This window comes from Macaca mulatta, chromosome 4 (genome assembly GCF_049350105.2).
Source record: "Macaca mulatta isolate MMU2019108-1 chromosome 4, T2T-MMU8v2.0, whole genome shotgun sequence".
In the NCBI taxonomy this organism is placed as follows: Eukaryota; Metazoa; Chordata; class Mammalia; order Primates; family Cercopithecidae; genus Macaca; species Macaca mulatta.
In genome coordinates this window covers 153,414,833-153,441,811 of record NC_133409.1, presented here as the reverse complement: position 1 = coordinate 153,441,811, position 26,979 = coordinate 153,414,833, and the positions used below count along the sequence as shown (strand labels likewise).

General features: G+C 45.9%; 2 protein-coding genes and 2 long non-coding RNA genes across 12 annotated transcripts in view; 2 read left to right on the top strand and 2 right to left on the bottom strand.

The window, feature by feature from the left end:
* LOC144340532 (uncharacterized) overlaps positions 1–26,979 on the top strand; it is a 75,781-nt gene that overhangs the window by 29,410 nt on the left and 19,392 nt on the right. The window lies entirely within an intron of this gene.
* The window catches only part of MAMU-AG (major histocompatibility complex, class I, AG), a 180,421-nt gene that overhangs the window by 138,102 nt on the left and 15,340 nt on the right, over positions 1–26,979 (bottom strand). The window lies entirely within an intron of this gene.
* Positions 16,046–23,806, bottom strand: LOC106996438 (uncharacterized). Of its 2 annotated transcripts, XM_078000730.1 has the most exons (5): positions 23,686–23,806; positions 19,873–20,016; positions 19,654–19,733; positions 18,492–18,705; positions 16,046–18,021 (listed from the first exon to the last, which is right to left on the bottom strand). In XM_078000730.1, the coding sequence occupies exons 2-5, from the start codon at positions 19,942–19,944 to the stop codon at positions 17,827–17,829; spliced, it is 561 nt and encodes a 186-aa protein (XP_077856856.1). In that variant the 5' UTR covers positions 19,945–20,016; positions 23,686–23,806; the 3' UTR covers positions 16,046–17,826. The 2 variants fall into 2 exon arrangements, 1 of the variants encoding a protein (XP_077856856.1); XR_013416723.1 differs by lacking the exons at positions 18,492–18,705; positions 19,654–19,733; positions 23,686–23,806 and having other exon boundaries at positions 19,873–20,111.
* Positions 20,123–25,814, top strand: LOC144340531 (uncharacterized). The gene is made up of 3 exons (XR_013416737.1): positions 20,123–21,907; positions 23,517–23,708; positions 25,663–25,814. It is a non-coding gene; the product is annotated as an uncharacterized LOC144340531 (long non-coding RNA).

Genomic DNA, 26,979 nt, shown 5'->3' with positions numbered 1-26,979 from the left:
TTGTTTATTTGTAGTGACAGATATCATGAAAATTATCCACGCACCTTTTTTTCTTTTCTCTATATTTTTCTGCTCATCAGCTGTCATTAGTGTATTTTTTTGTGTGGCTCAAGACAACTCTTCCCATGTGAACCAGGGAAGACAAACGATTGGACACCTCTGTAGGCAGATGATAGATATAGTATAAGCAGAGTAGGAACAGAAAATGCTTGAGTGAGAAGGTGGCAAGTGCTGTGTGGCAGGTGATCCAGAGTGTGGGCTGTGGGGACAGGGAGGTGGCTGTTGTGCTGGGTGGTCAGCATGGGCCTTGTTGCAAATGTGACCTTGGAGTAAAGATTTGAGGGATGTGAGGAGTTGTCCACAAGGATGCCTGGGAAAGTTCTTTTCAGGCAGGGAACCTTCAGTGCAGATGCACTAGGGCAGGAAATTGTCTGTGTTCCTGGAAGGATGAAGAGGCTAGAAGGGCTGGACACAGGGAAACTGAAATGAGGTCAGAGGTGTGGACAGAGCAGGTAGCCCTGGAGGGTGTGGGAAGGGTGTTGACCTTTGCTCTGAATGACATGGGGAGTTAGAGGACAGTTTTAAAAGTGGGACATGGTAGGACTTATCCTTTGAAAGCTTCTCTCTGGCTGCTGTGCTGAGAACAGAATTGAGAGGTGGGGACCAGTGAGGCAGTGGGGAAAACAGTGGGAAAGGAGTGGAATATTCCAGAATGGAGATGTTGCTTACCTTGACTGGGGTGTGACAGGGGAAATAGTGGGAAGTGAAGGGATTCTGGATGAATGTGAAGATGGACTTCACAGCACTTGCTAATGGATTTATCTGTGGTGTGAGAAGAAGAATCAAGGACACCTACAGTGTTGGACTGAGTGAGCAGAAGGGTGGAGCTGCTGTCAGTGGAGATGGGGAGACTCTGGCAGGAGCATACAGAGGAGAGGGCATCGCAGGCATCCAGTGGAGGAGACATCTACGAGGAATGCAGGTGAGGGGCCCAGATGCCTCTGCAGCTACAGATTCATCATCCAATCACTCTCCTACTTCCACCAGCCCTGTGTCTCAGAGCCAGAGCACTGATTCTCCCCTGGGCTGTCTGCACAGGCAGGTGAAAGTCAGGGAAGTTACGGTCTGCTGTTGGTTATAATAAGTCACAGATTATTGTGCTTTCTCAGATAATTAAAGAAATAATAAGATAATTTTTAACTAGAAAACTTATTGAGAAGACCACAATAATGCAAAGATTTTATTCATCTAAAGAAGGCAACATAAGAAAAATAGTTGAGCAAGAAAGATAATATTAGAAGGCAGCAAATGACAATGTACAGACTTAAACCCAATGAGGTCAACAATTACATTAAACATAATGGACTCAGACACTCCAATTACAAGACAAATAGTGCAGAGGAGTAAAAATAAATAAGTAAATAAATAAATAACCGGAGGCTATTTAAAAAAGCCATAATTTCAGTAGAAGGTACAGAAAAGTTAAAAGGATAGAAAAGAAATACCAGACAAACATTCATGAAAAACCACATGGAGATGCCATTTAGAAAAATTACAGGACATGGGTCTCCTGACATGGAGTACATGCAGACAGCTCACACTGTATTTTTCCTTTTTTTCAGAGACAGGGTCTGTTGCCCAGGCTGCAATGCAATGGTGATATCATACCTCACTGTAACCTCAAACTCCTGGGCTGAAGCAATTCTCCTGCCGCAGCCTTCTGAGTAGCTAGGACGACAGGCATGTGCCGCCACACCTGCTATAATGTCTCATTTTCTCATTTGCTGAGGTGTGATCAAGGAAACAATATCATGCCATGTATTTGACTTGCAGCAGGTACACAACAATGTCAGGTGAATGAAGAAATAAAACCACTTAGTAATCCAAGCCATATCCACATTTACATTTTACAGGTGAGGAGCAACATCCCAGACAAGTAAAATAAACTGATTTACATCATCCAGAGCAGAATCGAGAACATATTCCCTGTGCTAAAGGAATCAGAGCTCTACCAGGGGTCATAACAGGTATCATGCAAGTTAGATACGTCAACTACTAGAATTGGAATTGATACATTTTGAGATATACTAAACAAAGGGTTTGGGAGGATTAATTGAATGCAGAAATAAAGGAAGAAAATAGATTTGTTTAAAAGATGGATACAATCTTTAAAGAAACAACTTTTTTTTAAAGTGACCTTAAGTGGACCGAAGCAGAGATGAGCTCAAGTGTCAGGTGGGAAAATGCCTAAGTGCAGCTTCCAGACCCAAGGGAGAACCAAAAATCCCGGGACATTTTCGGTTGTCATATGGGGATTGGTGGGAGGGGGTGAGTGGGGGTGCTGCCGGCAAACTTCCCACAATGCACAGGGCTGGCCGCGCCACAAGGGAGTCTCTGTCCCAAACTGTTAATAGTGCTGCTGTTGAGAAACCCGCCCCAGAGCTAAGTGCTGTAGTGTCCTCACCATTTCACCGATTAAGAAACTGAGGCACCAGGAAGAAAAGTGTCAGTAGGACCAGAGCTGCAGGTTGAATCCGGGCCACCTGGCTGCAGAGTCTTGGCTCCCCTGATTAAGTCAGGGACCGGGAGCCCACCACAAACAGTCCCAGCTGCGTGGTGCCATCATGGTCTGTGGGCGCCTTCATGGTCTGTGGGCGCCCCCTGGTGTTGATACTGGGCCTGTGGCCAAATGAGGCTTGAGGGAAAAGGAAAAAACAGGTTTGGGTAGCGGGATAGTCCTTCAGGCTCTCCAGATTTCAAGCCATGACTTACACTCAGAAAAAATAATGTCTGCCTTAATTATCTATCCAACCCTGTTTTTCCCAGTCCCGTCCAGTTCCCTGCCTCGACTCCATCAACATCAGTACCTGCCAGATGCCCAGCACCCACCATGTGAGGAGTGAAAAGGCCCCAGGACTAAAGGACAAGACGAGGTTCCACCCAGTCATCCCTCCCTTCCTAGAGTTCTAGCTCTGTGTCTTTAGTGTTTAGGCTCTTAACCTGGGGTCCGCGAACCCACTTTCCTGTGACACTGCATGCAGAAGTGATGTTACATGCACACATGACTTCATTACAGGACATTGGATATTAATATTCATCCGATCAACGGGGGGCCCAAGACACCACTCTTCCCCCAACAGTTTGTGATCCTCTGAATTAAAGAAAAGGTAGAGATTGAGGGAGGCCCTAACTCCAAATCTTCTACCACTTCTAGGGAAGTGCTGAAAAGAAGTGCAAAGTACTCAACTCGCTCTGGGGATACAGCGGGAAGGCAGAGGGTTGATGGATTTCAAATTCCATCAAAGAAACACAATTTTGGCAAAATATCCAAGTCACTTTTCTAAGCCCCGGGCAGCAGCTCAAAACAAACAACACCAAAAACAAAACAAAGTATCAGCCCAGGTGAAATCATTGAAGCTATAAAACTTTGTGAGACCTGTAGTTACAGAGAAGGACAATTCAATTTAGGGGTGCAGCAGAAAACCCCTACATCATATAGTGTGGGGAAAAGAAAGAGAGATCAGACTGTTACTGTGTCTATATAGAAAGAAGCAGATATAAGAGACTCCATTTTGTTCTGTATTTGAGATGCTGTTAATCTGTAACCCTACCCCCAACCCTGTCCTTGCAAGAGACATGGGCTGTGGTGACTCAAGGTTTAAAGGATTTTGGGCTGTGCAGGGTGTGCTTTGTTAAACAAGTGCCTGAAGGCAGCTTGCTGGTTAAAAGTCATCACCGTTCTCTTAATCTCAAGTACCCAGGGGCACATACCCTGCGGAAGGTCACAGGGAAGGTCTCCCCATGTGATAGTCTGAAATATGGCCTCGTGGGAAGGGAAAGACCTGATGATCCCCAAGCCCCACACCCATGAAGGGTTTGTGCTGAGGAGGATTAGTAAAAGAGGAAAGAAGGCCTCTGGGTAGTTGAGATAGAGGAAGGCATCTGTCTCCTGCCAGTCCCTGGGCGATGGAATGTCTCCGTGTAAAACCCGATTGTATGTTCTATTTACTGAGATAGGAGAAAACCACCTTAGGGCTGAAGGTGGGACGTGCAATGCTGCTCTTTATGGACTAAAAAGGTTTATGGAGATGTTTGCATGTGCATATCAAGGCACAGCACTTTTCCTTAAACTTATTCATGTCACAGAGATCTTTATTCATATGTCTTTCTGCCGACCTTCTCCCTACTATGATCCTGTTATCCTGCCACTTCCCCTTTTCCGAGATGGTAAAGATAATGATCAATAAATACCGAGGCAACTCAGAGACCGGTGCCGGTGCGGGTCCTCTGCATGCTGAGCGCTGGTCCCCTAGGCCCACTTTTTCTTTCTCTATACTTCGTCTCTGTGTCTCATTTCTTTTTCTCAAGCCTCTCCTTCCACCTAACGAGAAACGCCCACAGGTGTGGAGGGGCAGGCCACCCCTTCAATATAGGGTTTTTCCTCATCATGAAGGTCCCCTGAAGGGACCTTCTCCCTTTAGCAGTGCATAGTGAGGCCATTGCTGTGTAAAAAGATAGAATCTCCTTGATTCCTGATGTTTACATTTACTACTCACTTCTTTGACTTTGTAGATGCCAATTTCGACATCTTTCGGTTATTTTCCTTACTCTGTCTAAGCAGAGGATTTAAACTTGTTTCTGAAGTAGAAAACCAGGGACTGGTTATGAGCTATCACCCCACTTTGTGGCTGTCTTATGCAATAAGCAGAAGAGATCGTGGGCCAACAGAATGTGTAGCAAGGTAAACATAAACTCTTCATTTCAGCCTATATTTCTCTTTGTCTGGTGACATTCTAGTCTTGCTCCAGTCTTAACACTTTAAAACATATAATTTTTCTTAAATTTCATTTTATAGGAAGTCATATATATTCATTTCTGTTGGGTTTGTCAGTGAAAGCCTTCTCAAAACAACTGTGGAGTAAATACAGGTAAACAAATGCATGGTGCTCCCATGTGTTAGTGCTCACTGCATCTCACAAATGTGTCAGCCCCACTCCAATACATGGTGCATCAACAAATGGTGCTGGGAACCTGGATATCCACATGCAAAAGAATGATGCTGGACAAAATTCATGCTTCCATTACACCCTTTCCAGAAATTAAGTCAGAATGACTCAAAGAACTAACCTTAAGAGTTGAACTTGTAAAACCCTTAAGAAAACACTGAGGAAAATCTTATGAACATTAGAATTGGTATGGGTTTCTTGGCTGGTGACCAAAAGCACAAGTAATAAAAGAAAAATGACAATTAGACTTCATCAAAATGTAAAAACTTTTTTGCATCAAAGGATACTATTAAAAGAAGCAAAAGAAAATGCACAGAATAGGAGAAACTATTTGCCAATCATATATCTGGTAAAGAATTAATATCCAGAATATGTAAAGAACTATAATTCAACAATAGCAAAACAATCTCATTCAAAAATTGGTGAAATACATGAATAGACAATTATCCAAAGAAGATATACAATAAGGACATAAAAATAAGGAATTCCAACAAGGACATAAAAATATGGTAAACTTCACTAGGCCAAGTGTTGAAGATATGGAGAAATGGGAACACTTGCACACTGCTGGTGAGAGTGAACAGTGGTGCAGCCACCATGGAAAACAGTATAGTGGTTCCTCAAGAAAGTAAAAATAGAATTACTGTATGAGACAACAATTCCACTTTTGGGCATATCGTCAAAAGAATTGAAAGCAGGACCTCACACAGATATTTGCACACTCAGGCCCATAGCAGCACTATTCCCAATACCCAAAAGGTGGAAGCAACCGAGTGTCCATCAGAGGATGACTGGATAAACAGCCCATCGTACACATACACATTGTTATGCCCTGACCGTTTATTCCCTGAAGAAGACCACCAGAGTCCAGAGTCAAAGCTAAGCAGCAAGGATCTTTATTACAGGTTCGAACCTGGAACTCTCCCTCGCTCGCGAAACGAGACGGGCAGGAGAGCTCCCCCACTGAGCTCCGAGCAGTGTTATATAGTCTAAGAAAAGTGGGCATAGAGTTATTATACAAATCAGATATATGATTGGCTAGTGTTTGAACAAGGCGATTTGGCTAACTATGATTGGTTCCCGCCATTTCTGATATTTCGGTTCAACCTTTGAGGCGGGAGAGCAGGTTTATGGCAGCAAGAGTTTATCTTACTTAAACACGTCTTGTGACCTTGCCTCAGAACTTACAAAATCTCTGGTATGTGCAGAAAAACAGGTACTCACAGAACTTACGAAATCTCTGGTATGTGCAAAACAAAATCTCTGGTACATGCAGAAAAACAGGTACTCACAGAACTTACGAAATCTCTGGTATGTGCAAAGATTAGAGAGCAGAACAAAGGGTGTAGCGGGGGTGCGGGTACACATCTATCTTTGTGTCCTTTCAACATGGAATATTATTCAGCCTTAAAAGTGAATAAAATTCTGATTGAATGAACCTTGAAAGCACTGTAAGTGAAATAAGCCAGAAATAAAAAAACAAATATGATATTTTACTTATATGAGGTAGCTAGAATAAGCTAATTCATAGAAACGGAAAGTAGAATAGAGGTTACCAGGGAATGGGCAGTTATGGTTTAATGGGTACAGTTTCTGTTTGGGAAGACGAAAATGTTCTGGAAATGGATATTGGTGGTGGTTACATAACACTGTAAATGTGTTTAATGCCACCAAATTGTACACTGAAAAAATAGTTGGATGGTAAATTATATATTATGTGTCAGGCCTCTGAGCGCAAGCCAAGCCATCGCATCCCTTGTGACTTGCAGATATACGCCCAGATGGCCTGAAGTAACTGAAGAATCACAAAAGAAGTGAAAATGCCCCGCCCTGCCTTAACTGATGACATTCCACCACAAAAGAAGTGAAAATGGCCAGTCCTTGCCTTAAGTGATGACATTACTTTGTGAAAGTCCTTTTCCTGGCTCATCCTGGCTCAAAAAGCTCCCCCACTGAGCACCTTGTGACCCCTACTCCTGCCCACCAGAGAACAACCCCCCTTTGACTGTAATTTTCCTTTACCTACCCAAATCCTATAAAACGGCCCTACCCTTATCCGCCTTTGCTGACTCCTTTTTCGGACTCAGCCCATCTGCACCCAGGTGAAATAAACAGCCATGTTGCTCACACAAAGCCTGTTTGGTGGTCTCTTCACATGGACGCGCATGACAGTATGTTTGTTTTACCACAATTTTAAAAAATGTATCAACACTAAATCCAATCACAGCTCTCATGGAGATTTTTTAATACTGGTGTTTCAACAAGCACATTGCCGCTGTGGAGGGGGTCCTTGGAGTTCTCATGCCACCATGTTCTTTGGTGTCACTCCTCAGCCACTTTTGAATTGTGCTTATGCGTCACATTCCTGATCTGCTAAGTACTTTCAAGAAAGTTATTCATATGGTCAAAATTCATCAAGCACCTAACTTGTTCTTGGGGCTGTACTCTATGGAGTTGATCTCAGAAAAGAGAATCAAATTCATTGGACCTCATAGATGGCACAGGTGGGGGGTTGGAATACGGGTAAGGAAATCATAACACAACATGTTACAGTATTTTATATTATTTTTTCCTTTGAATGCTACATTATTAATATTTTATAATGACTACTGACAGATACCAATGATTACAAATTAAAATTTCTGCTTTCTTTCTCTGTTTCTTTCTTATATATTTCACTGTCTTTGTAAATATTTTTAGACTGGGCATTTTGGAGATAGTCCAACAGTTTCATTTATATGATGATGTTTTGTTTTACTCTTATTCCTTAAAGAGAGATTTGCCAACCACAAATTTCTGGTCAGACATTGGTTTTCTCTCAGCTCTCGATCATTATGCCTCTTCCGGCTGCTGTGGCTGGCAGGGAAAAACGATTATATCTTAAACCAGTTGTTTCTTAGATGATCTGTGTTTCTTCTGTGGCTACTTTTAAGATGACCGTTTCCCTTTAACATCTGAGGTTCCAGTGCAGTGTGAGTAAATTTGCATCTCTTCATTCACAGTGCTATGTATATGCTTGCTTCACCTTTACCATAAACTATGGAATGCCTCATACATTTACTCATTTTGTGATGTGTAGGAATTTGACTAGACTAATGTTAAATCTCATTTGACTGAAAGAAATCAGGCACATTCCTCCATACATCTTCCAACTCCCTGAGCCCAGCACAAACACATTCCTCCATACATCTCCCAACTCCCTGAGCCCAGCACAAACACATTCCTCCATATATCTCACAACTTTAGAAAAACACCACCTGGGAAATCTCCGATAAGGACACAGTGGGAACCAATAAAAAATGTTAAACGTATAATGTTAACCAATTGTAATGCTGTAACCAAGAGAATTACCTTGTTCCCCTGTAACTCAACATATCCTGTTTACATCAGGCTATAAAAAGCAAGCACTCGCATTGTTCGGGGCCCTCTTGTAAGCTGTGGGATGGAGGGACCAAGTTCGAACTTGCAGTAAAAGATCCGTGCCGCTTGGCTTTGACTCTGGACTCTGGTGGTCTTCTTTGGGGAACAAAAGGTCTGGGCATTACATCTGGGGGCTCGTCCGGGATTCCCCAAGCCCACCAGACCCCTGGTCAACGGATCTACCAGGATCCATCTGCTGATAGGTGAGCCGGCTCGTCTCTGTTTGTCTGTCTGTGTCTGTTCTGAACCTGTATCTGTGACTCGCGAGGTCTGAAACTGAAAGCTGACGCAGTCCTGGCGGACGCGCTATAGGACAGCCAGCAGAGACCGGTGGGAGACGTCCCCTGGCTCTCGTCTGATCTGATCTAGATTTTTATCTGAACTGATTCTGACCCGGGCTTCCGGAGCGCGCTTGCGGCTAGATATCTGAACTGATTCTGACCCGGGCTTCCGGAGCACGCTTGCGGCTAGATATTATTAATACGCCAGATTTCCTTTACAGGAATTCTAACCCATATTCTTTTACAGGAAGAGGCTACAAACTATTATAGGATGGGTAATACCCAGAGCACTTCCCTAACTCTCCTTACAAGTAATTTCAAGGATGTTAGAGCAAGGGGCCATGATCTTAGTATGGAAATCAGGAAGGGAAAGCTAATTACCCTGTGCCGCTCCGAATGGCCTGCCTTTGATGTGGGGTGGCCACCCGAAGGGACGTTCCGACTTCCTGTCATCACTAGAGTAAAGTCCAAGATTTTCCTACCTGGGCGTGCAGGCCACTTGGATCAAATCCCATATATCCTCATATGGCAGGACCTTGTTGAGAACCTGCCTCCTTGGCTGTCACCTTTCCAATTAGCCCCTGAACCCTGTAAGGCACTGGTTGCTCGGCCGCTAAAATCCAAGCAACCGACTGCCCCCCCCATCCTGTTCTACCTGATAGCGGGGACCCACTGTCCACAGAACCCCCTCCGTACCCTTCCAGGCCCCAGGCCCCAGCCCCCCAGGCTGAGCGGCGGGAAGGAGCAGGCGGATGGGAGGCAGCCGGCGCACCCGGACCCACTGAAAGTGAAAGTAACTCTGAAGGGCCGGCGGGGCGGATGCGAGGGCGTACTTTGCGGGCTAGCCCCCCCCAGCCGCCTGACTCCACAGTGGCTCTACCCCTTCGGGAAATAGGACCCCCAGATGACACGGGAATCCCCAGGCTCCAGTACTGGCCATTCTCCACCAGTGATCTGTATAACTGGAAGACTCAGAGTGCTCGGTTTTCAGACAACCCCAAAGATTTAATGGCTTTACTGGATAGTGTCATGTTCACCCACCAGCCCACTTAAGATGATTGTCAGCAGCTCCTGCGAATTTTGTTCACAATGGAGGAGCGAGAGAGAATACAGGTAGAAGCTAGAAAGCTGGTCCCGGAGGACGACGGTCAACCGACTGCCAACCCCGACCTCATAAATGCGACTTTTCCTCTGACCAGGCCGGTGTAGGACTACAACACGGCAGAAGGTAAAGGACGGCTACACCTTTATCACCAGACTCTAATGGCGGGTCTCCGGGCAGCTGCTCGCAAGCCCACTAATTTGGCTAAAGTATACTCTGTTCTGCAAGGAAAGACAGAAAGCCCAGCTACCTACTTAGAAAGATTAATGGAAGCTTTTAGACAGTACACCCCCATAGACCCAGAGGCTCCAGGAAGTCAGGCAGCTGTTGTAATGTCTTTCGTAAATCAGGCGGCCCCAGACATTAAAAGAAAACTCCAGAAATTAGAAGACTTAGAGAGAAAGCGGATTCAAGACCTCCTTCAGATAGCCCAGCAGGTTTACAATAACAGAGATACTCCAGAGGAAAAGCAATTTAAGGCCACTGAAAAAATGACCAAGGTCCTGGCAGCAGTAGTACAGAAAGAGCATCTACAGCCAGACAACACCCAACCTAGGCGGTCCCCCAGACATGATAATCTAAGCAAAGACCAATGTGCATACTGTAAGGAAGCTGGCCACTGGGTAAGAGACTGCCCTAAAAAGAAACAATGAGGACAGGGACCCCCTAGGTCTACACCCGTACTAGTCACTCAAGACGAAGACTAGGGAAGACGGGGTTTGGACCCCCTCCCCGAACCTAGGGTAACTTTGCAAGTGGAGGGGTCCCCAGTCCAGTTCTTGGTCGATACGGAAGCACAGCACTCAGTCCTAGTTAAAACTAATAGAAAATTATCCTCCAAGTCCTCGTGGGTACAAGGGGCCACAGGAGTTAAGAAATACCCATGGACAACACAAAGAACAGTAAACCTCGGAGCCAGGAATGTAACCCATTCTTTCCTGGTCATCCCTGAGAGCCCCTGTCCCCTATTAGGGAGAGACCTGCTAACTAAAATAGGGGCACAGATCCATTTCCTTCCTGAGGGGCCCGTCGTGACCAACTCCCAAAATCAGCCCGTGTCCATCCTGACTATAACCCTAGAAGATGAGTACCGGCTCCACCAGGAGCGAGCGGCCCCTGACCAGGACATAGCAACCTGGCTCCAACAATATCCAGGAGCTTGGGTGGAAACGGGGGGCTTAGGACTAGCAAAACACCGTCCTGCCTTGTTTGTTGAACTCAAACCTAGGACAGACCCCGTTCAGGTATGCCAATACCCGATGCCCCTAGAGGCCAAAGAAGGGATTGCTCCACATATTCGCTGGCTCCTCGACCAAGGGGTCCTTCGCCCATGTCACTTGCCCTGGAATACTCCATTGTTGCCAGTACAAAAACCTGGTAGCGGAGAATACAGACCTATACAAGACTTGAGAGAAGTCAATAAGAGGGTTATGGACATACATCCAACTGTGCCTAACCTGTACACCCTCCTGAGTACCCTAAACCCTAAACATCAATGGTACACTGTTTTAGATTTGAAAGATGCTTTCTTCAGTTTGCCTTTAGCCCCTCAGAGCCAAAAGCTCTTCGCCTTCGAGTGGACTGACCCTGAGAAGGGCATAAGTGGCCAGCTGACATGGACCAGGCTGCTGCAGGGATTCAAAAACTCTCCTACCCTGTTCGATGAGGCCCTCCATGAAGACGTGGGTGAGTACCGACACAAACACCCTGATATAACCTTACTACAGTATGTTGATGACCTCCTGATTGCTGCTGAGACCCAAGAAGCTTGTATTCAAGGGACCAAGGGTCTCTTACAAGCTCTAAGGAATCTAGGCTACCGAGCCTCGGCAAAAAAAGCTCAAATCTGTAAATCAGAAGTAACTTATCTGGGGTACCTGCTTAAAGGAGGGCAGCACTGGTTAACAAACGCCCAGAAGCAGACTGTTCTGCAGATCCCCAGACCACAATCCACCCGACAAGTAAGGGAATTCCTGGGGTCGGCGGGATTTTGTAGACTATGGATACCTGGGTTCACAGAGCTGGCTAAGCCCTTGTATCAGGCAACATGGGGGCAGCAGCCATTTAATTGGACAGAAGAAGCCAAGTCGGCTTTCCAACAGATCAAAACCGCCCTACTCTCTACGCCTGCACTAGGACTACCTGATGTCACCAAGCCCTTCCACTTATACGTGGACGAGAGCAAGGGAGTCTTGCAGACATAATCTTCCAACAGAGAATTTCCCTGGGAACCCAGAGGGAAGAGAAGAGGCTCAGGCAAAATGGACTAAATACATAGCAACAGTGATAACATCATACACTGTCACGGTGCTATGTGTTAGTCTGTGTCTTCAGCACTTTAAAAATATGAATTCATTTAATTCTCACAACATCTGTATGTGGTGCTTTCCGTTTTCAGGTGATACAATAGGAATGAAGGTCGCCACGGTGGAGCTGGGTTTGCATGCAGACAATTCTGACCCGGGGTCATGCTCACGTCTCTGCATTATCCAGAATGTGCGGGTGGGTGGAGAGTCCAGCTCAGGGAGAGAGATTGGAGAGACAGAAGAATAAGAAGAGAGGGCAGAGTGGATCACTCTCTGATGGTTCTGGGGCTCCCCTTCCAGGAGAGAAGACGACAAAAATTATGTCACCATCAAGGAAAATATCCAGTCTCTGGCTTAAACCTGAGTATCTCCAGTTCTGGGACAGGTGGCTGGGCAGGGAAGACAAACTAAGCCAAGGACCCAGCTCTGAAGAGTTTCCTCTCATGAGAATTCTGCAGGAGTTTCCCAGACCTCATGGCCACCTCTCATACTTTGCTCTTGTTTTTCCCCCAGGACTGATGAGGGCGTTGTATCTGGTTTCCACTGGGGTCTAGAGAAGTCATCAGAGTGAGTGGAGAATGGGCTTCAAAAAGTGGGAGATCTCCAGGATTCTCTCTGGACTCCAAGATACCCAGAGAAGCCGGATGCCGCGTCCCGGAACCCCCTACCCGTGCTCCTCTGTGGGGCCTGACCGTGGGGAGACCTGGGCTGGTGAGGAAACGATCAGGATGAACTGGGGCTGAGGAGGCAGGAGTGAAAAGGCGACCTTCAGGGCTCAGCAGCTCCCCCGCGCGGCGCCTTGGCCCAGGGCTGGGGTCTGCAGACTCCTCAGGTCATTTCTCCAGGCGCCGATGTCCCATGCCACCCTCCCCAGGTCCCCGTTCCTTTGTCCCCTCCCCAGCTCCTCCCACACAGTAAGAAGCTCTTGGGTGAGCGGCTCGGGGGCCGGGTGGGACGTGGGAGGGAGCCCGGGAGGCTGGGTCCTTGCGGGGAGGCGGAGCGAGCGCGTCTCGGAGACTAGGAGCGGATGGGGACCCCAGGGGAGTGGGCCGGGGTCCCAGGCTCCCTGCGCCTCTCCCGCCCCCAAAGTGCCCCTTCCCAGGGTCCAGGCCCGGATTCCCGGGTACTTGGAGGCCACCAAACTCCACCTCCACCGCTCGAGCCCTGGAATCCTCAGTGGCGCCTTTGTGGGCGACACGCGGTTTCTGCGCTTCCACAGCCACAACGAGGATCAGAGCGTGAAGCCGCGGGCGCCGCGGGTGGAGAAGATGGGATAGGACTGTGGGCGCCCTGAGGAAAGCTGTCGATGACCGCAGGGAAGTGTTACTGAGGGCCCTGAGGTTCCTGGGCCGGCACCACCCATGCATGTGTGCCATGTGTTCATGTCTCATTTTCAGCTTTTCATGCCTTATTCTGACCATGCCACATTTTCCCCTCAGTTGAACAGACACGATAGGGGACTCACCCATTCTGGAATGTGACCATCTGCCCTTCAGGAGAGGACAGCAGTGTGGGTGGTACATGGCACCATATTCAAGCTTACATACATGGCATTTGATGTCGGGACAAGGAAAAATACTGAGGCACTGTGTGCATGTTATTTGTGCAAGAGAACGTAACTCCTTGGCCCTGAAATCAGGACAAGGAGTGGAGTGTGTGATAAGGAACACTGAAAACAGCCTCCTGAGAATGTGGTTTGAGTGCTTTTACAAGGTCACAGGTATCTCATGACCCAACCTCAAAAAGCCATCTAGTGGATGTTACTAGTTTAACAAGCCCTTTCAGTAAATACTTGGTGGAGGGATGCTGGGGCACTCTCTCAGAAGAGTTGTCCCCCGTCCCGCTCAGCTGGAATTGTCTGAAAACTCATTCTTGGTGTTCACTGCAAGATATAAGCTTTGCAAGCAGAGTAGCGGTGAAGGAGACCATACTACCCCCACCCCTGACGTCGTCTTCTCCCACCCCCTGGTTTCCCTCTTCTGCATCAGCACCACTCCTGATTGTCAGAATGTTTAACATAGCTAAACATGAAACACAAGTGCATCTGCATTATGTGTGGGTGCTCTCTCATTTTATTGTATTTGGGGTGAGGTTATTTTAGGGCATGGTCCAGGGTAAATTCCTGTAAGGCCTGGGTGCCCTGCTGTGAGGTCAAAGGGGGATGGGACCAAGACTGCAGAGCCCTGGCTCCCCAACTACCTGCCAATTGCCAGCCCTTTGTGGAGGTCTCTTCTGCTTTCCCAGGCCTGGGAGAGGCTTGGGTGTTTCTGATCCTGGGGTTCCTGTGGGGGGCGGTGGGCAGTATTTCCAGGGATGGAGGGTGCCGGGGGCATCCGTGGGAAGCTTGGGTGTCTGCTCCCAGGTTCTCTCAGTGCCTCTTCATGTTTTTTCAGCTTTTGGATCTTGAGCACCAGAGCCTGGGCCCACCACCCCCTCCTGCCCTTCCAGCAGGGCCTGGTCCAGCTCCAGCTGCTGCTCTAGCAGTTCCTCAGCTTTGGCCAGCTCAGCTGCTGGGGGCTCAGGATCCTGGTGAGAGGGAGTGGGGGAGGGAACATCAGCCAGGGAAGGGGGCTGAGGCCTTAGGAAGCTGTGTTGCAGGGTCTGGCTGCAAGTGAGGAATTCAGCCTCCCTTTCTCTTTTTCCAGCCCATTAGCTTAAGTCCACCTGTACCGAGAAGTCCAGGGAACTCCCTGTCTCGGGCATAGGCCTCTGCAGGGCAGGTAGAGATCGCTGGATCAGGATTGTAACTGGACGCCTTCGACAAGGATATGGGGTCACTGGAAAAAGATGACTGACTGTCCCTCCCCACTAAGAAATAATTAACTGTTCGATGAGGGGTTATTCCTGTTCAAGAAAATCTCTGGACTGTGCTGCTCTGAAGGGGCTGAGGTCTGGGCTGGGCTAGGGTGGGAAGGAGCTGAGAGCTGGAAATAGGCAAAACCCTGCAGGGTTGAGGGTGGTGAAGGGTGGGATTGAGAGGCTTCCCCCACTCCTGTGCTGACCCCCTTCACCTCCTCCACTCGCGCCCTTGCAGTGACATGGGAGCTGGCCTTATCTTCCCACTGCCCCTGAAACTGTTTGCTCTTCCATGCTTGCCTTTGGGCTCTGGGAGTAGCATGTTTAGGAGCCGTGGGGTCCCAGGGACCAGGAGGGCAGGAGGGGAAAGAAACAGCACCGCCAGAGCCAAGGGAGAAGGAGGCAGTGGCAGGTGAGGCAAGGAGCTGTTTGAGCCACTGAGCAGCCACCAGGAGCCGGCTCTCTCCAGGCCTGTCTTCACTTCAGTGCCTGGCCCTGCCCAGAACCCTACTCCTGCTCTGCTCTCAACCTGGCCTCAGACAGGATCTTGAAAAACTCCTATTCCTAATGTGAAAAATGTTTCTACCAGTTTAGGCAGAACTTGCTTTAGAGCACTGGTGCCCAGCCTTCCACAGGTCGTGTCTGCTTTTCTTGACACTGTGTCTTTTTTCATTTATTCTTCTGCGAGGAAGGAATTATATCACTGGTTTGCGGATGAGGAAATTCATTCAGCACTCACCCACTGGCCAAGTGTCTGCTTGTGCCAGCTGTGGCTCAGATGTACTCAAGGCTCTATAGCTAACTGGTGGAAAGGCCTGGAGGGCTCATATTCAGGTTCACTTAACTCGAGAACTCATATTGACCTTATTGAAGTACTGATTCCTGCTTTGCAATCCATGCCACAAACTTCATTGTCTTGTTTTAAGAAATTGTCACAGAAGCCTCTAGGAACCACCTCCTGATCAGCCAGCAGTCATCAACATTGAGGCAAGACCCTACCCCAGCAAAAAGATTAAGATGAGCTGAAGCCTCAGACGATCGTTAGCATTTTTCAGCAATAGAGTAATTTTAAATTAATGTATCTGCATAGTTCTTTTACACATAATGTTATTATACATTTAGTAGGCTACAGTAGAGTATAAATATAATTTTTATATTCACTGGAAAAACAAAAATTTGTGTGACTTGCTTTGTTGCCATGGTCTGTGATCTGAAACCAAATCTGCAGTGTCTCAGATGTATGTCCATAATTTCCCTTTCCCTCTTCTTCGGCCTAGAATGAAGTTGTTTCTTGTCCCTGTCTAGCCCTGCATGCTGTAGGGGTTTGCCTTCTCTGGTAGGTCTGGGAACATTGTATCCCTTGTAACCTTGGCTCCTGGCATATGACACTGGTACCAAGCTCTGTTGGACTAGTGAGCCTCCCCACATACCTCCTGAACGAGAGCAAAAGCTCTGTGCACACACCACGCATGTGTGAGCCTGTGAGGAGATGCCGCCTTCCTGAAGGGTGTTCTGAAGGGGTTTTCTGTTGTGACTGGAGGACACAGCCATGAGCCCGCGGGCAGAGGTGGCTCAGAAGGAAGTGGATGGCCCCAGTTTTGATCATCTGGGAACAGGAAGATTCTCAGATAAAAACCCATGTTTTAGAAGACAAAACTGCCCAAGAGTGGACAGCAGCTAACCAGTTTGTTATCTGAGACATCGCTGTGCACTGGGAGGGAAGATGGCCTCTGCCATGGGGTAGGGGTCCTGGACCAAGACAAGGAGGCCTTCCTAGGGGGCAGTGATTCTTCGAAGCACCTTTAAATGAGGACAAAGACCTCATGTTCATCATTAGCTGACTTGTACCCACTGAGTGGAGAAAGAAACCAGAACTTTTGCAAAATTGTAGGAGAGGGAGACTGTCCGTCCTGTCTCTTAGTCCTAGGGTTATGCATGACTCATACTTGAATTGCAATGTGTACACAGCGTAAAGTCTTAATTATTAGAATAGAAGACACCCAAACTACTGTTGTTACAGATAAGGTTAAGCAACCCACAACCAACTAACTACATTTGTAAATTTAAAACAAGATTGGCAGTCACTTAGAAAAACAAAACAAAACAAATGAGACTTTTGCAAGACAATCTAAATGGTACACTACTAACAACCCTTCATGAAAGTGACGTTTCAACCATCTGAGTTTCTGCTTTAAGTTATGGACTCCAAAATGGACTAACTGCCAATAATTTACAGTAGGGAGCCCTAAGCCACAAAGAGAGGTGTCAGGGCAGACCTGAGACCTGGAGGGAGCACATCCCCTCCCTCAGGGTCACGAGTGAATCTTCTAAGCCTGCTCCTCCATCAGACACTCCATCCAGTCATCAGGAGGTCAAGAAAAGTTCCCACAGCACTAAGACCCAACCACCTCACTGTCCTCATCTCCATGGACAGAGCCCAGCTGAGAGCCACCCCTGCTCCTCCTCCCTCGTCTCCCACAGCCTCAGCACCACCGTCTGCCTCGAGTCCACCAGGACCAAGCTCCTCCTGTCATGTCCCTGTCTGTGTCAGTCACACTGGGTCCCCCACATACCCTGTACTCACATCCCCACAAGGCTCTGCACACCCCTATTCTGTCTCCCCCACCTCCCCAGCCACAGAAACCTTTCCAGTGTACCCCATGGCATTCTCAGTCCACAATCAGCAAAACCTCCACACCTTCTCTCAGGATATTCCTGCACCTCCCAGCCCCAGCAGCAACCTGAGTCTCCCTGAGGACATGACCCCCTCCGAAGTCCTCCCACATCGGGGAGTTTCCCCAGGGACTTGTCTCCCTGGGTTCAGAGGTGAGGTGGGGTTCTTGTTCTTGCTCCTCACTGTGGTTCTCAGACCTTACTGCCTTCCGCCTCCCCAAAACCCCTAAGCTGTCATCAGATTAGGCCCCCATTTCCTCATTGTAACCATTCCCTGTAGGCCCCAGACCATTCCTCTCAATCCTGATGATTGTAGCTGCTGCTTCACTGTCACCCTCTCCAGCAGGGCTGTCTCCTTGACTCGGTGACTTCAACATACGCAGATGTGCTGGGCTGAGTAATGGTCCCCAAAGGTGTCCAGTCTTAATCCTTGGAAGCTGTGAACAGGTTGCATTGCATGGCAAAAGGTACATTACTCATGTAATGAAGATTAAGTACCTTAAAATAGGGAGACTATCCTGGACTATCTGTGTGGGCCCAATCAAATCACATGAGCCATTAAAAGCAAAGAACCTCCCCTGACTGGAGTCAGATTCTGCAGAGGAGGAAGCAGAGGAGATGCCAGCCCTCCCCTGGCCCAGAGCAGCACAGTCCAGAGTCCTTGAACAGGAACTCCCCCTCATCTAACAGTTAATTATTTCTCAGTGGGGAGGGACAGTTGGTCCTCTCTTTCCAGTGACCTCATGTCTTCGTTCAAAGCATCCAGATACAGCTCCTGAGCCAGGGATCTGTATCTGCCCCCCAGAGGCCTATGCCCAAGACAGGTTGCTCCCTGGGATTCTCAGTACAGGTGGACTTAATCTAATGGGCTGGAAAAAGAAAAAGGAAGGTAGAATTGCTCACTTACCACGAGACCTTGCAATACAGGTTCCAAGGGCCTCAGCCCCCTGCCCTGGCTGATGCTCCTCCCCCACTCCCTGTCACCAGGGCCCTGAGCCCCAGACACAGCTGAGCTGGCCCAAGCTGAGGAGTTGCTTGAGCAACAGCTGGAGCTGGACCAGGTCTTCCTGGAAGGGAACGAGTGGGTGGCGGCCCAGGCCCTGGTGCTCAAGATCCAAAAGCTAAAGAAACAGATGAGGAGGCACTGAGAGAGTCTGGTAGGAGAGAGCCTGGGAGGAGACACCCAAGCTTCCCACCAGTGTCCACAGCACCCTCCATCCCTGGAGCTAATGTGCACCACCCCCCAGGAGCCCCAGGATCAGAAACACCCCAGCGTCTCCCAGGCCAGAGAAAGCAGAAGAGACCCCCACAAAGGGCCAGCAATTGGCAAGTAGCGGGGGAGCCAGGGCTCTGCAGTCTCAGTCCCATCCCCCTTTGACCTCACAGCAGGGCACCCAGGCCTTACAGGAATTTACCCTGGACCATGCCCTAAAATAACTCACTCCAAATACAATAAAGGGAGAGAGCACCCACACATAATGCAGATGCATTTATGTTTCATTTTTAGTTATGAGAAAATTCTGACAATCAGGAATGGGGGTTCAGGAGTGGTGCTGATGCAGAAGACGGAAGCCAGGGTGTCGGGGAAGAGGATGTTGCCATGGGGTCAGTAGGGTCTCCTTCATCCCCAACCTGCTGTCCCCTCTTCAAGGGCAGTCACATTCCAGAATGGGTGAGTCCCCTACTATGTCTGTTCAACTGAGGGGAAAATGTGGCATGGTGAGAATAAGGCATGAAAAGGAAGAAGTGAGGCAGGAACACATGGCACACCTGCAGAGGCTGTCGTACTGTATGGGTTCAGAGGACGGAGTCGGGAGTGGGGGAAGAGATGTAATATGATGAAAGAAAACAGAGACCCCACATAAAGGTCAGAAAAACATCCCAACACAGCATCAAAGACCAGGGTGCATGAACCAACCAAGTGTCCATTATGCATCAGGTGCCCATGACCTACATGACAGGATTGAAGACAAACATATTAAGGAACTAGGAGGACCTAAAGGGTTTCATGTGATCGGCACTCACTATGGTGGAGACATCTGTCTCATCAGGCAGCTCCTAACACTGACCTCAAAGCAGTGCTGCCCATACTGAAGATCCTGGCATCATTGTCACCTAACACAAACATGATGACCAAGCCCTGTGCCACCTGGAAGGAGACAGAGGGCAGGACTAGAAGACCCCAAAGAGGGAAGACTCCCAGAGGGAGGGATGAGGGTGTAAAGTATGAAAAGATACAGAAAGTAAGGAGGTGGGAGAGTGGGTGTCCCTCTGGGTGTGGAGCTCACCTGATGCAGGTAGGTCTCAGAATCCTCATGCATGTCATAGGTAAAGGCAATGCTCATTTGCTTCATGTCCATGACTCAGCCAAATCAGTTGGTAGTCAACAAATTGGTCTTATCTTTTGGGGTCATTCTCCAGCAAGTGCAGAACTGTAAAAAAATTTAGTCACCTGAGGTGCATTCCTTGGCTTCTTGGCCAGTTTTCCCAAGGCCTCCACTGCCACCATGCACCCTGGGTGCCCTCCACACTCTCCAAGTGTCCAGATGGGTGTTACGAGTAAAGGCCAGGAATAACTATTGGATGGTGGTTTGAGGTGCCTTTTTCCACCTCTGCAAGTGGCAAAGTGTGAATTCATAAACTGGCATTGAAGAGATCACTGCCCTTTGTGAACAGTTGTTTGGTCACCCACAGTCATGGCTGAGCCCTGAGAAGGAAGATAATCTTGTCTAGAAAAAGTAATTGTCCTGACTCTTAAACAGACATTTCTGGTCTGCGTTTTATTTCAAGTGTCTGGGAAGGGATAGAGTGTGAGGTTCAGGAGAGAAGGAGAGGTCTGTCTTGATGCCTTGACACAGCACAAAGAAATCTCCCCTCCTCCCCCACATCTCCCTGTCAGTTCTCAGTGAGGGACAGATTCACAGCAATACAGAAAGGGCTGGGAAGAGATGGGGGATATCTGGGGCCAATGTTCAGGGGTTGACCCTGTGGGGGACACCTGCTTGCAGAGTTGGAGCCCACATGTGATGATGTAGAGCTGAAGGGTGATATCAGGGAGGGGATGGAGAGTGCTTTGTGGTTTTCTGATTATGAAGAGTAGAGGTCAGCCTGCTTCTTGGGTGAAGTGACTGCTGGGGAGATTGGATTGAATTAATGAAGAATAATGAACAGGGAATGAGGATGAGTAAAGCAAGCATCAGTATCTCCTGCCATCAGTTCAGACTGATTGGGGAAGTGGGAGAGTTACTGACCCTGTTGCGTGATTCCTCCTAACTTCCTGGTCTTGGGGGCACAGGTGGGCGGTGCTGTTCTTGGTCAGGGCAGCCTCAGCTCCACCCAGGTAAGGCAGTGGAGGCAGAGAGAGTTAGGGGAGCACCTGTGAAACAGACCAAGGCAGGGTGGGAGCCCTCTGTGCAGCAGGAGTGGATGCAGGACCTGCCTGGAAGCAAGAAGATGAGATGAGGGAACCTAGCTGGGTCCTGTTCCCTGCCTGCCTGTGTTCACAGGGTAACCAGTAAGGGAGCTGGGGTAGGGAATTTGTTCATAAGCTATCTATCCAGGGATGTGTTTATAGGCATATTCGTTCATGTTTATATTCAGGTTTATTGTCACACAGACATTTGTCCATGCATGTTTTATGTTTAAGTTACTTCACAATGGCTCAGTCACAAAATCTTAATCTCTTCATTCCTGCTGCCTCTCTCTACACACACATACACAGACACACACACACGCTATGCAACATATCTCCCTGTATCTACAAAAAGAGATATTACTTTATTTTACAATTTTTAGATTCGTATGTATTCATGGGGCACAGTGCAGTTTTGCTACACTGCTATATTGAGTTGCGGTAAAGTCAGGGCCTTCAATGCATCCGTCACTGCAGACAGATACATTGTACCCAACAAGAAACCCCTCTGTTATACACCCACCGCCAGCCACTCTTACCCTTCTGAGTCTCTATTGTCTATCATTCCACATGCTGCTCTCATGTATATAAAGAGATATTAATCAAATATATCAGAGTGATAACTTGAATTTTACTGCACTATTCTTTCAGCTTCTTGGCACATTTGAAAATTTGTACAATTACAAGTTGGAAGAATGAGGGGAAAAAGAGAGAGAGAGAGAGCGCTGAGTTGGAATAGGTTAGGAGTTGTGTCCCACTAGGAACCATAATTGATCTTTGCCATTTTGAAGGTGTGTCCCCTGAGCTGCCTTCAGAGAGTCCAGGAGGGAAACCTGTTTTCACAGTAATACCACGATGCCATCTGCCTGTTTCATTATGTTGACTTTTCCATGAATGCTGCAAATGCCATGGTAGGTAACACACCCAGCACCTCGGCAGAACCAAGGCAGTATCATCAAATTGCATTCCCTCTTAAGAATGTCTTTGATGGAGCAGTAAAAAATTTATGTTCATTTAATTTGGATCCTTGAGTACATGTCTTTAATATTCTTTGTTTGAAAATGGGAAATACACATAACACGCTTATTGCACAGATAAGCAAGATGGTAGCCTTGAGAAAGGGCACTTGTGTGACTCAGTTACGAATTCAAACAGCAGATCTCATTCACCCACTGAAAGACAATTGCATTATTTTGAGTTTGGGGGTATTATGAATAAAGCTGCAAGAGTATTTGTGTACAGGTTTTTCATGAACTTTAAGTTTTCCCTTGTTTGAAATAAGTGCCCAGGAGGGCAATTGCTAGTCATATAGTAAATTACATGTTCAGTTTGAAGAAAAATGCAATATCCATTTCCAGAGTGGCTGTACCATTTTCAAATACATCCCTACCAGCAATATAAGAGTGAGCCAGTTTCTCTGCATCCTTGCCAGCACGTGTTGTTACCTTTATTTTGTATTACAGCCATTCTCATCATTGCAGTTTTAATTTGTATTTTCCTACTGAATAATGATGCTGAGCATCTTTTCATCTGCTTATTAGTCCGGTGTTTATCCTCTTCAGTGAAACGTCTGTTCATGTCTTGCTCATTGCCTATTTTGTAATTGAATTTCATTTTTTACTGTTGTTTTTACATTTCTTCATATATTCTGAATACAGTCTTTACAGAATATGTTGTCTGTAAATATCTTCTCTCGTTCTGTAGCTTGTCTTTTTAGCTCTTCACAGGTCTCTCACAGAACAACAGTTTTTAGTTTTGATAAGATCCAATTTATTAACCTTTTCTTTTATGGATCATACTTTTGGTGTTATGTCTAAGAACTACTTGTCCAGTCTTAGTTCTGATGACTTTTTCTTCAAAGGTTGTAATCAAAAATTTTTAATTTATTATTTATTTTAGAAAAAAAATCTTGCCTAGGCTGTCCTTGAACTCCTGGGGTCAAGGAATACTCCCACCTCAGCCTCCCGAATAGCTGAGAGTACAGGCCTGTGACACGACGCCTGACTCAACGTTTGTAATTTTAACTGTGTGTTTTACATTAAAGCTTTTGATTCATTTTGAGTTATTTTTTGTATAAAGATGAGGTTTGGGCTGAGGTTATTTTTTTCCACTGTGGTTGTCCAGTTGCTCCAGCACCATTTGTTAGGAAAGCTCTCCTACCTTCATTGAATTGCTATTATGCTTTGTAAAAGTCAGTTGAACATATTTGTGTATTTTGCTCATTTTTAGTTGAGTTGCTCGTCTTCTTACATTGAGTTTAATAACTTGTCACATTCTGGATACAGGTTCTTCATCACAAATGTAATTTGTGATAAATTGTGAAATATTTTCTCCCAGTCTATGGGTTGTCTTCTCATATTCTCGACATCTTTGGAGAGCTGGAGTTTTAAATTTTAACTAAGTCCAATTTCTCTCTCTCTCTCTCTTTTTATTTGTAGATCATGCTTTTGGTATTTTATCTAAGAATCTTTTGCCTAACTACCCAAAGTCACAAAAATTTTCTCCTGTATTTTCTTTTAGAAATTGTATAGTTTTGCTGGGCATGGTGGCTCATGCTTGTAATCCCAACACTTTGGGAGGCTGAGACAGTTGGATCACGAGGTCAGAAGATCGAGACCATCCTGGCTAACGCGGTAAACCCCATTTCTACTAAAAACACAAAAAATTAGCCAGGCGTGGTGGTACTTGCCTGTAGTCCCAGCTACTCAGGAGGCTGAGGCAGGAGAATCTCTTGAACCCAGCAGGTGGAGGATGCAGTGAGCCGAGATCGCACCACTACACTTCAGCCTGGTAACAGAGTGAGACTCCAACTCAAAAAAAAAAAAAAAGAAATTTTATAGTTTTAACTCATCGATTTTAGCTGGTTAGTTCTCTAATTTGTTTGAGCTGATATTTTATGTGGTGTTAAATGTGACATTGTATTACCTATGCAACTTCATTGAAAATCAATTGACAAAAAAATGTAAGAATATCTTTCTTGATTCTCACTTCTCTTCATTGATCTCTGTGTCTCTCAGTTTCACGCTGTCTGGATTATTGTAGTTTTATATGACAATCCATTTTTTTTTCAAATTTGTGTTGGCTCTTCTGCATCCTCTGCATTTTCATATACATTTTTAGGATTATCTTGTCAATTTTCTATAAAATCCCTGCTGGGATTTTGATAGGGATTGTGTTGAACCTATAGATCTACTGCGGGAGAGCTGCCATCTTAACAGTATTATTGAGCTTTCCAACTCGCATCTCTTCATTTATTTAGACCTTTAATTTCTCTCAGGAATCTTTTTTTATTTTCAGTGAACGAACACTGCTCTCTTCCTAAATTTATTCCTATTTTGCTCTTTTTGTAACTAGTGTGATAGAAAAGGTGAGATTTTCATTGCTTGTATAGAGAAATATGTTAATAATTATTTTTTATATTGATTTGATACCTTATGGGGCCTTCTGGATTTATTTCTTAGTGCTTAGTGCTAGCAGGCTTTTATCTGCTTGTGAATTCTACAGACAAGGTCATGTTATCTGTGAATAGAGTTTTATGTTTTCGTTTTTATCTGGATGCCTTTAATTTTTAATTTTCTGCCTTATTGCACTGGCTGCAATCTCCAGTACAATGTTAAATAGAAGTGATGGGATTGGACATCCTTGCACTGATCCCCATTCTTAGGAGAAGGCATTCAGTCTTCAATCTTTCTTCATTAAGCTTGATTTTAGCTGTGGGTTTTTTATACATGTCCTTTATCAGAGTGAGGAAGGTCCCCTCCATTCCTATTTTGTTGAAACTTACGAACATGAGTGGTGTTAACACTTTTGTCAACAGTTTCTTCTGCATACTTTCAGATAATTATGTCTTTTATTTCATTAATACAGTGCATTCCATGAGTTGATTTTCAAATGTTAGTCCATCCTTATATTCCTGCGATGAATCCCATTGGTCATGGAGTGTAATTCCTTTTTTATGTGGTATTGTATCATCTGCCAATGTTTGCTAAGGATGTTTTCACTTATGTTTATTGGTGATACTGGTCTGTGGTATCCTTTTCCTGTGAGTCTTGCTGTGACTTTGATATGAGGATAATGCCAGTTCTGTAAATGAGCTGGAAAGTCTTCCCTCCACTCTTCTTGTCTGAAAGAGCTTTCAAAATAGTTGATAGAATTCACCAGTGAAGGTATCTGGGCTTTGGCATTTCTTTTTGAGAAGGTTTTTAAATTACTAACCTAGAGTACAGTTCTCTTCAGGTTTTCTGGCTATTTTTTAGTCAGTTTTGGCAGTTTCTATCTTTCTAATAATCCATCCTTTTTATCTAAGTGGTCTAACTTATTGGCTTCAGGTTTTTCAGAGTGTTCACTTACAATGCTTTTTAACTTCCTAAGGATCATTAGTAATAATCTCTCTTTTGTTCACAATTTTGGTAATTTATCTCATTTCTCATAATGTCTGTTTTGACTGTTGGTCAAGAAAACAGGCAGAGGCAGCAGATGGCTCTGTGACAGAGTCCCTAGTGGGAAGGCTTTGATCATACATAGCTGGCAAGCCAGACTGATGCCAGCAACCCCAAAGGAGCTGCCAGTGAATCTTGACAGGAAAGTCACTGACTCTGGATTGTGCTATGCTCAACCAGGGGAAGAGGTCAGTACTTCAAGGGCTGTGAAAGAACCGGAAAAGGAGAGATTGGACAAATCTGAACTGGTGAGTTCCATTTCTTTACACAAGAAAGCACACTTTACAGCCTCAAACTGCCAACAATGCACAAGGAGATGTCCGCCTCAGAAGAAAACTTTGATAGAAAATTGAAATAGTCAATTAAAACATTGGTTGTCTAATAACTGCCAAAATAATTGTTGGGCAATATAAACATGAAGGACTGGCTTTTATATCTCCATGAATGCGCTCACTGTCTACATGGGTGGAGCTGCAAGAGTGACTCCACTAGGTAGCTCCCTCTCTTTGTCCTGATGGATCAGGACACTGCTGTTATGACTATACATACAATTCTTCCTAAGGGGAGACGATGCTGGAATAATGACTACACTTCACCTCAAATTTCTTTTTTTATATGTGATGCCGTGGTATCAGGAATAGGGATGTAAATAAAAGTGCCAGAAACAGGAATTATCCCTAAGCCAAAAACCATAACTATACTTTTACACCTTTATGTAAGAATTCTCAAGCATTCATTTCACCTGGCAAAGTTAGTATTAACAGTAAGTAGAGCTACATAGCCTGGTGGTCAGATAGCCGCCACTAGTTCCTTACCTATGTAACCTACCCTCTATGATCAAGAGTAGACTTAGGGAAGACATTCTAGAATACTACTGCTGCCTGCGATCTAGACCAGCACAGCAGACAAACCAAATGTCACTTCCAAACCTGGAAAAGACTGATATAAAGGGACAGAGGGAGGAATAGTGGCTGAGGGTAAGTGAATAAGTCAAAGGGTTATATGAGGAAAATTCAATATTAGTTTAACTCCTCAAAGATGGTGTGAGCAAAACAGATATTTTCTCTTAGGTCAATTATACTGGATGCCTAAAAGTGTGAAGCCATATGTCCCTGAGACCATTCCTGTTTTTGGAACTTGGTAAGATTGAGTGGTGTCTGCAAACCTGAGTGACGTCATTCTGGGAGACATATTCTTACAAGAGGATGGTGAACTGTTCTAATTTTGAATGACTGAAGGAGACTCTGATAACATGACAATACCTCTTTACTGTTATAATCCTTTTTCCTATAAAAGATATGTAGTCAAAGAAAAGTGGGTAATCTGAAGTATAACAAAAACATTCCATCTTTGTCCCTGGTTTCTTCTAAAAACCTTAGACTCTTGAGTGATAAGAGCATCTTTAGAGTACTGATGAGAAAACTCTTGTCTGAGCAGATCCTGAATATCTTGAGAATGGGGGCTGGCTGCCAGAGACACATACCTGTGATGAGAAAGTTGTCTTATTCCATATTGTGTTGCTATAAAGAAATGTCTGAGACTGA

What these genes read in the sequence shown, in the direction of transcription:
- LOC106996438 (XM_078000730.1), bottom strand. Translation starts at nt 19,944, where the DNA reads ATGGACATGAAGCAAATGAGCATTGCCTTTACCTATGACATGCATGAG. An exon ending in CTGAGACCTACCTGCATCAG is followed by an intron (nt 19,734 to 19,872) that starts GTGAGCTCCACA and finishes GTCTCCTTCCAG; the next exon opens with GTGGCACAGGGCTTGGTCAT. An exon ending in ATGGGCAGCACTGCTTTGAG is followed by an intron (nt 18,706 to 19,653) that starts GTCAGTGTTAGG and finishes CTGTTTCTTTAG; the next exon opens with CTTTTGGATCTTGAGCACCA.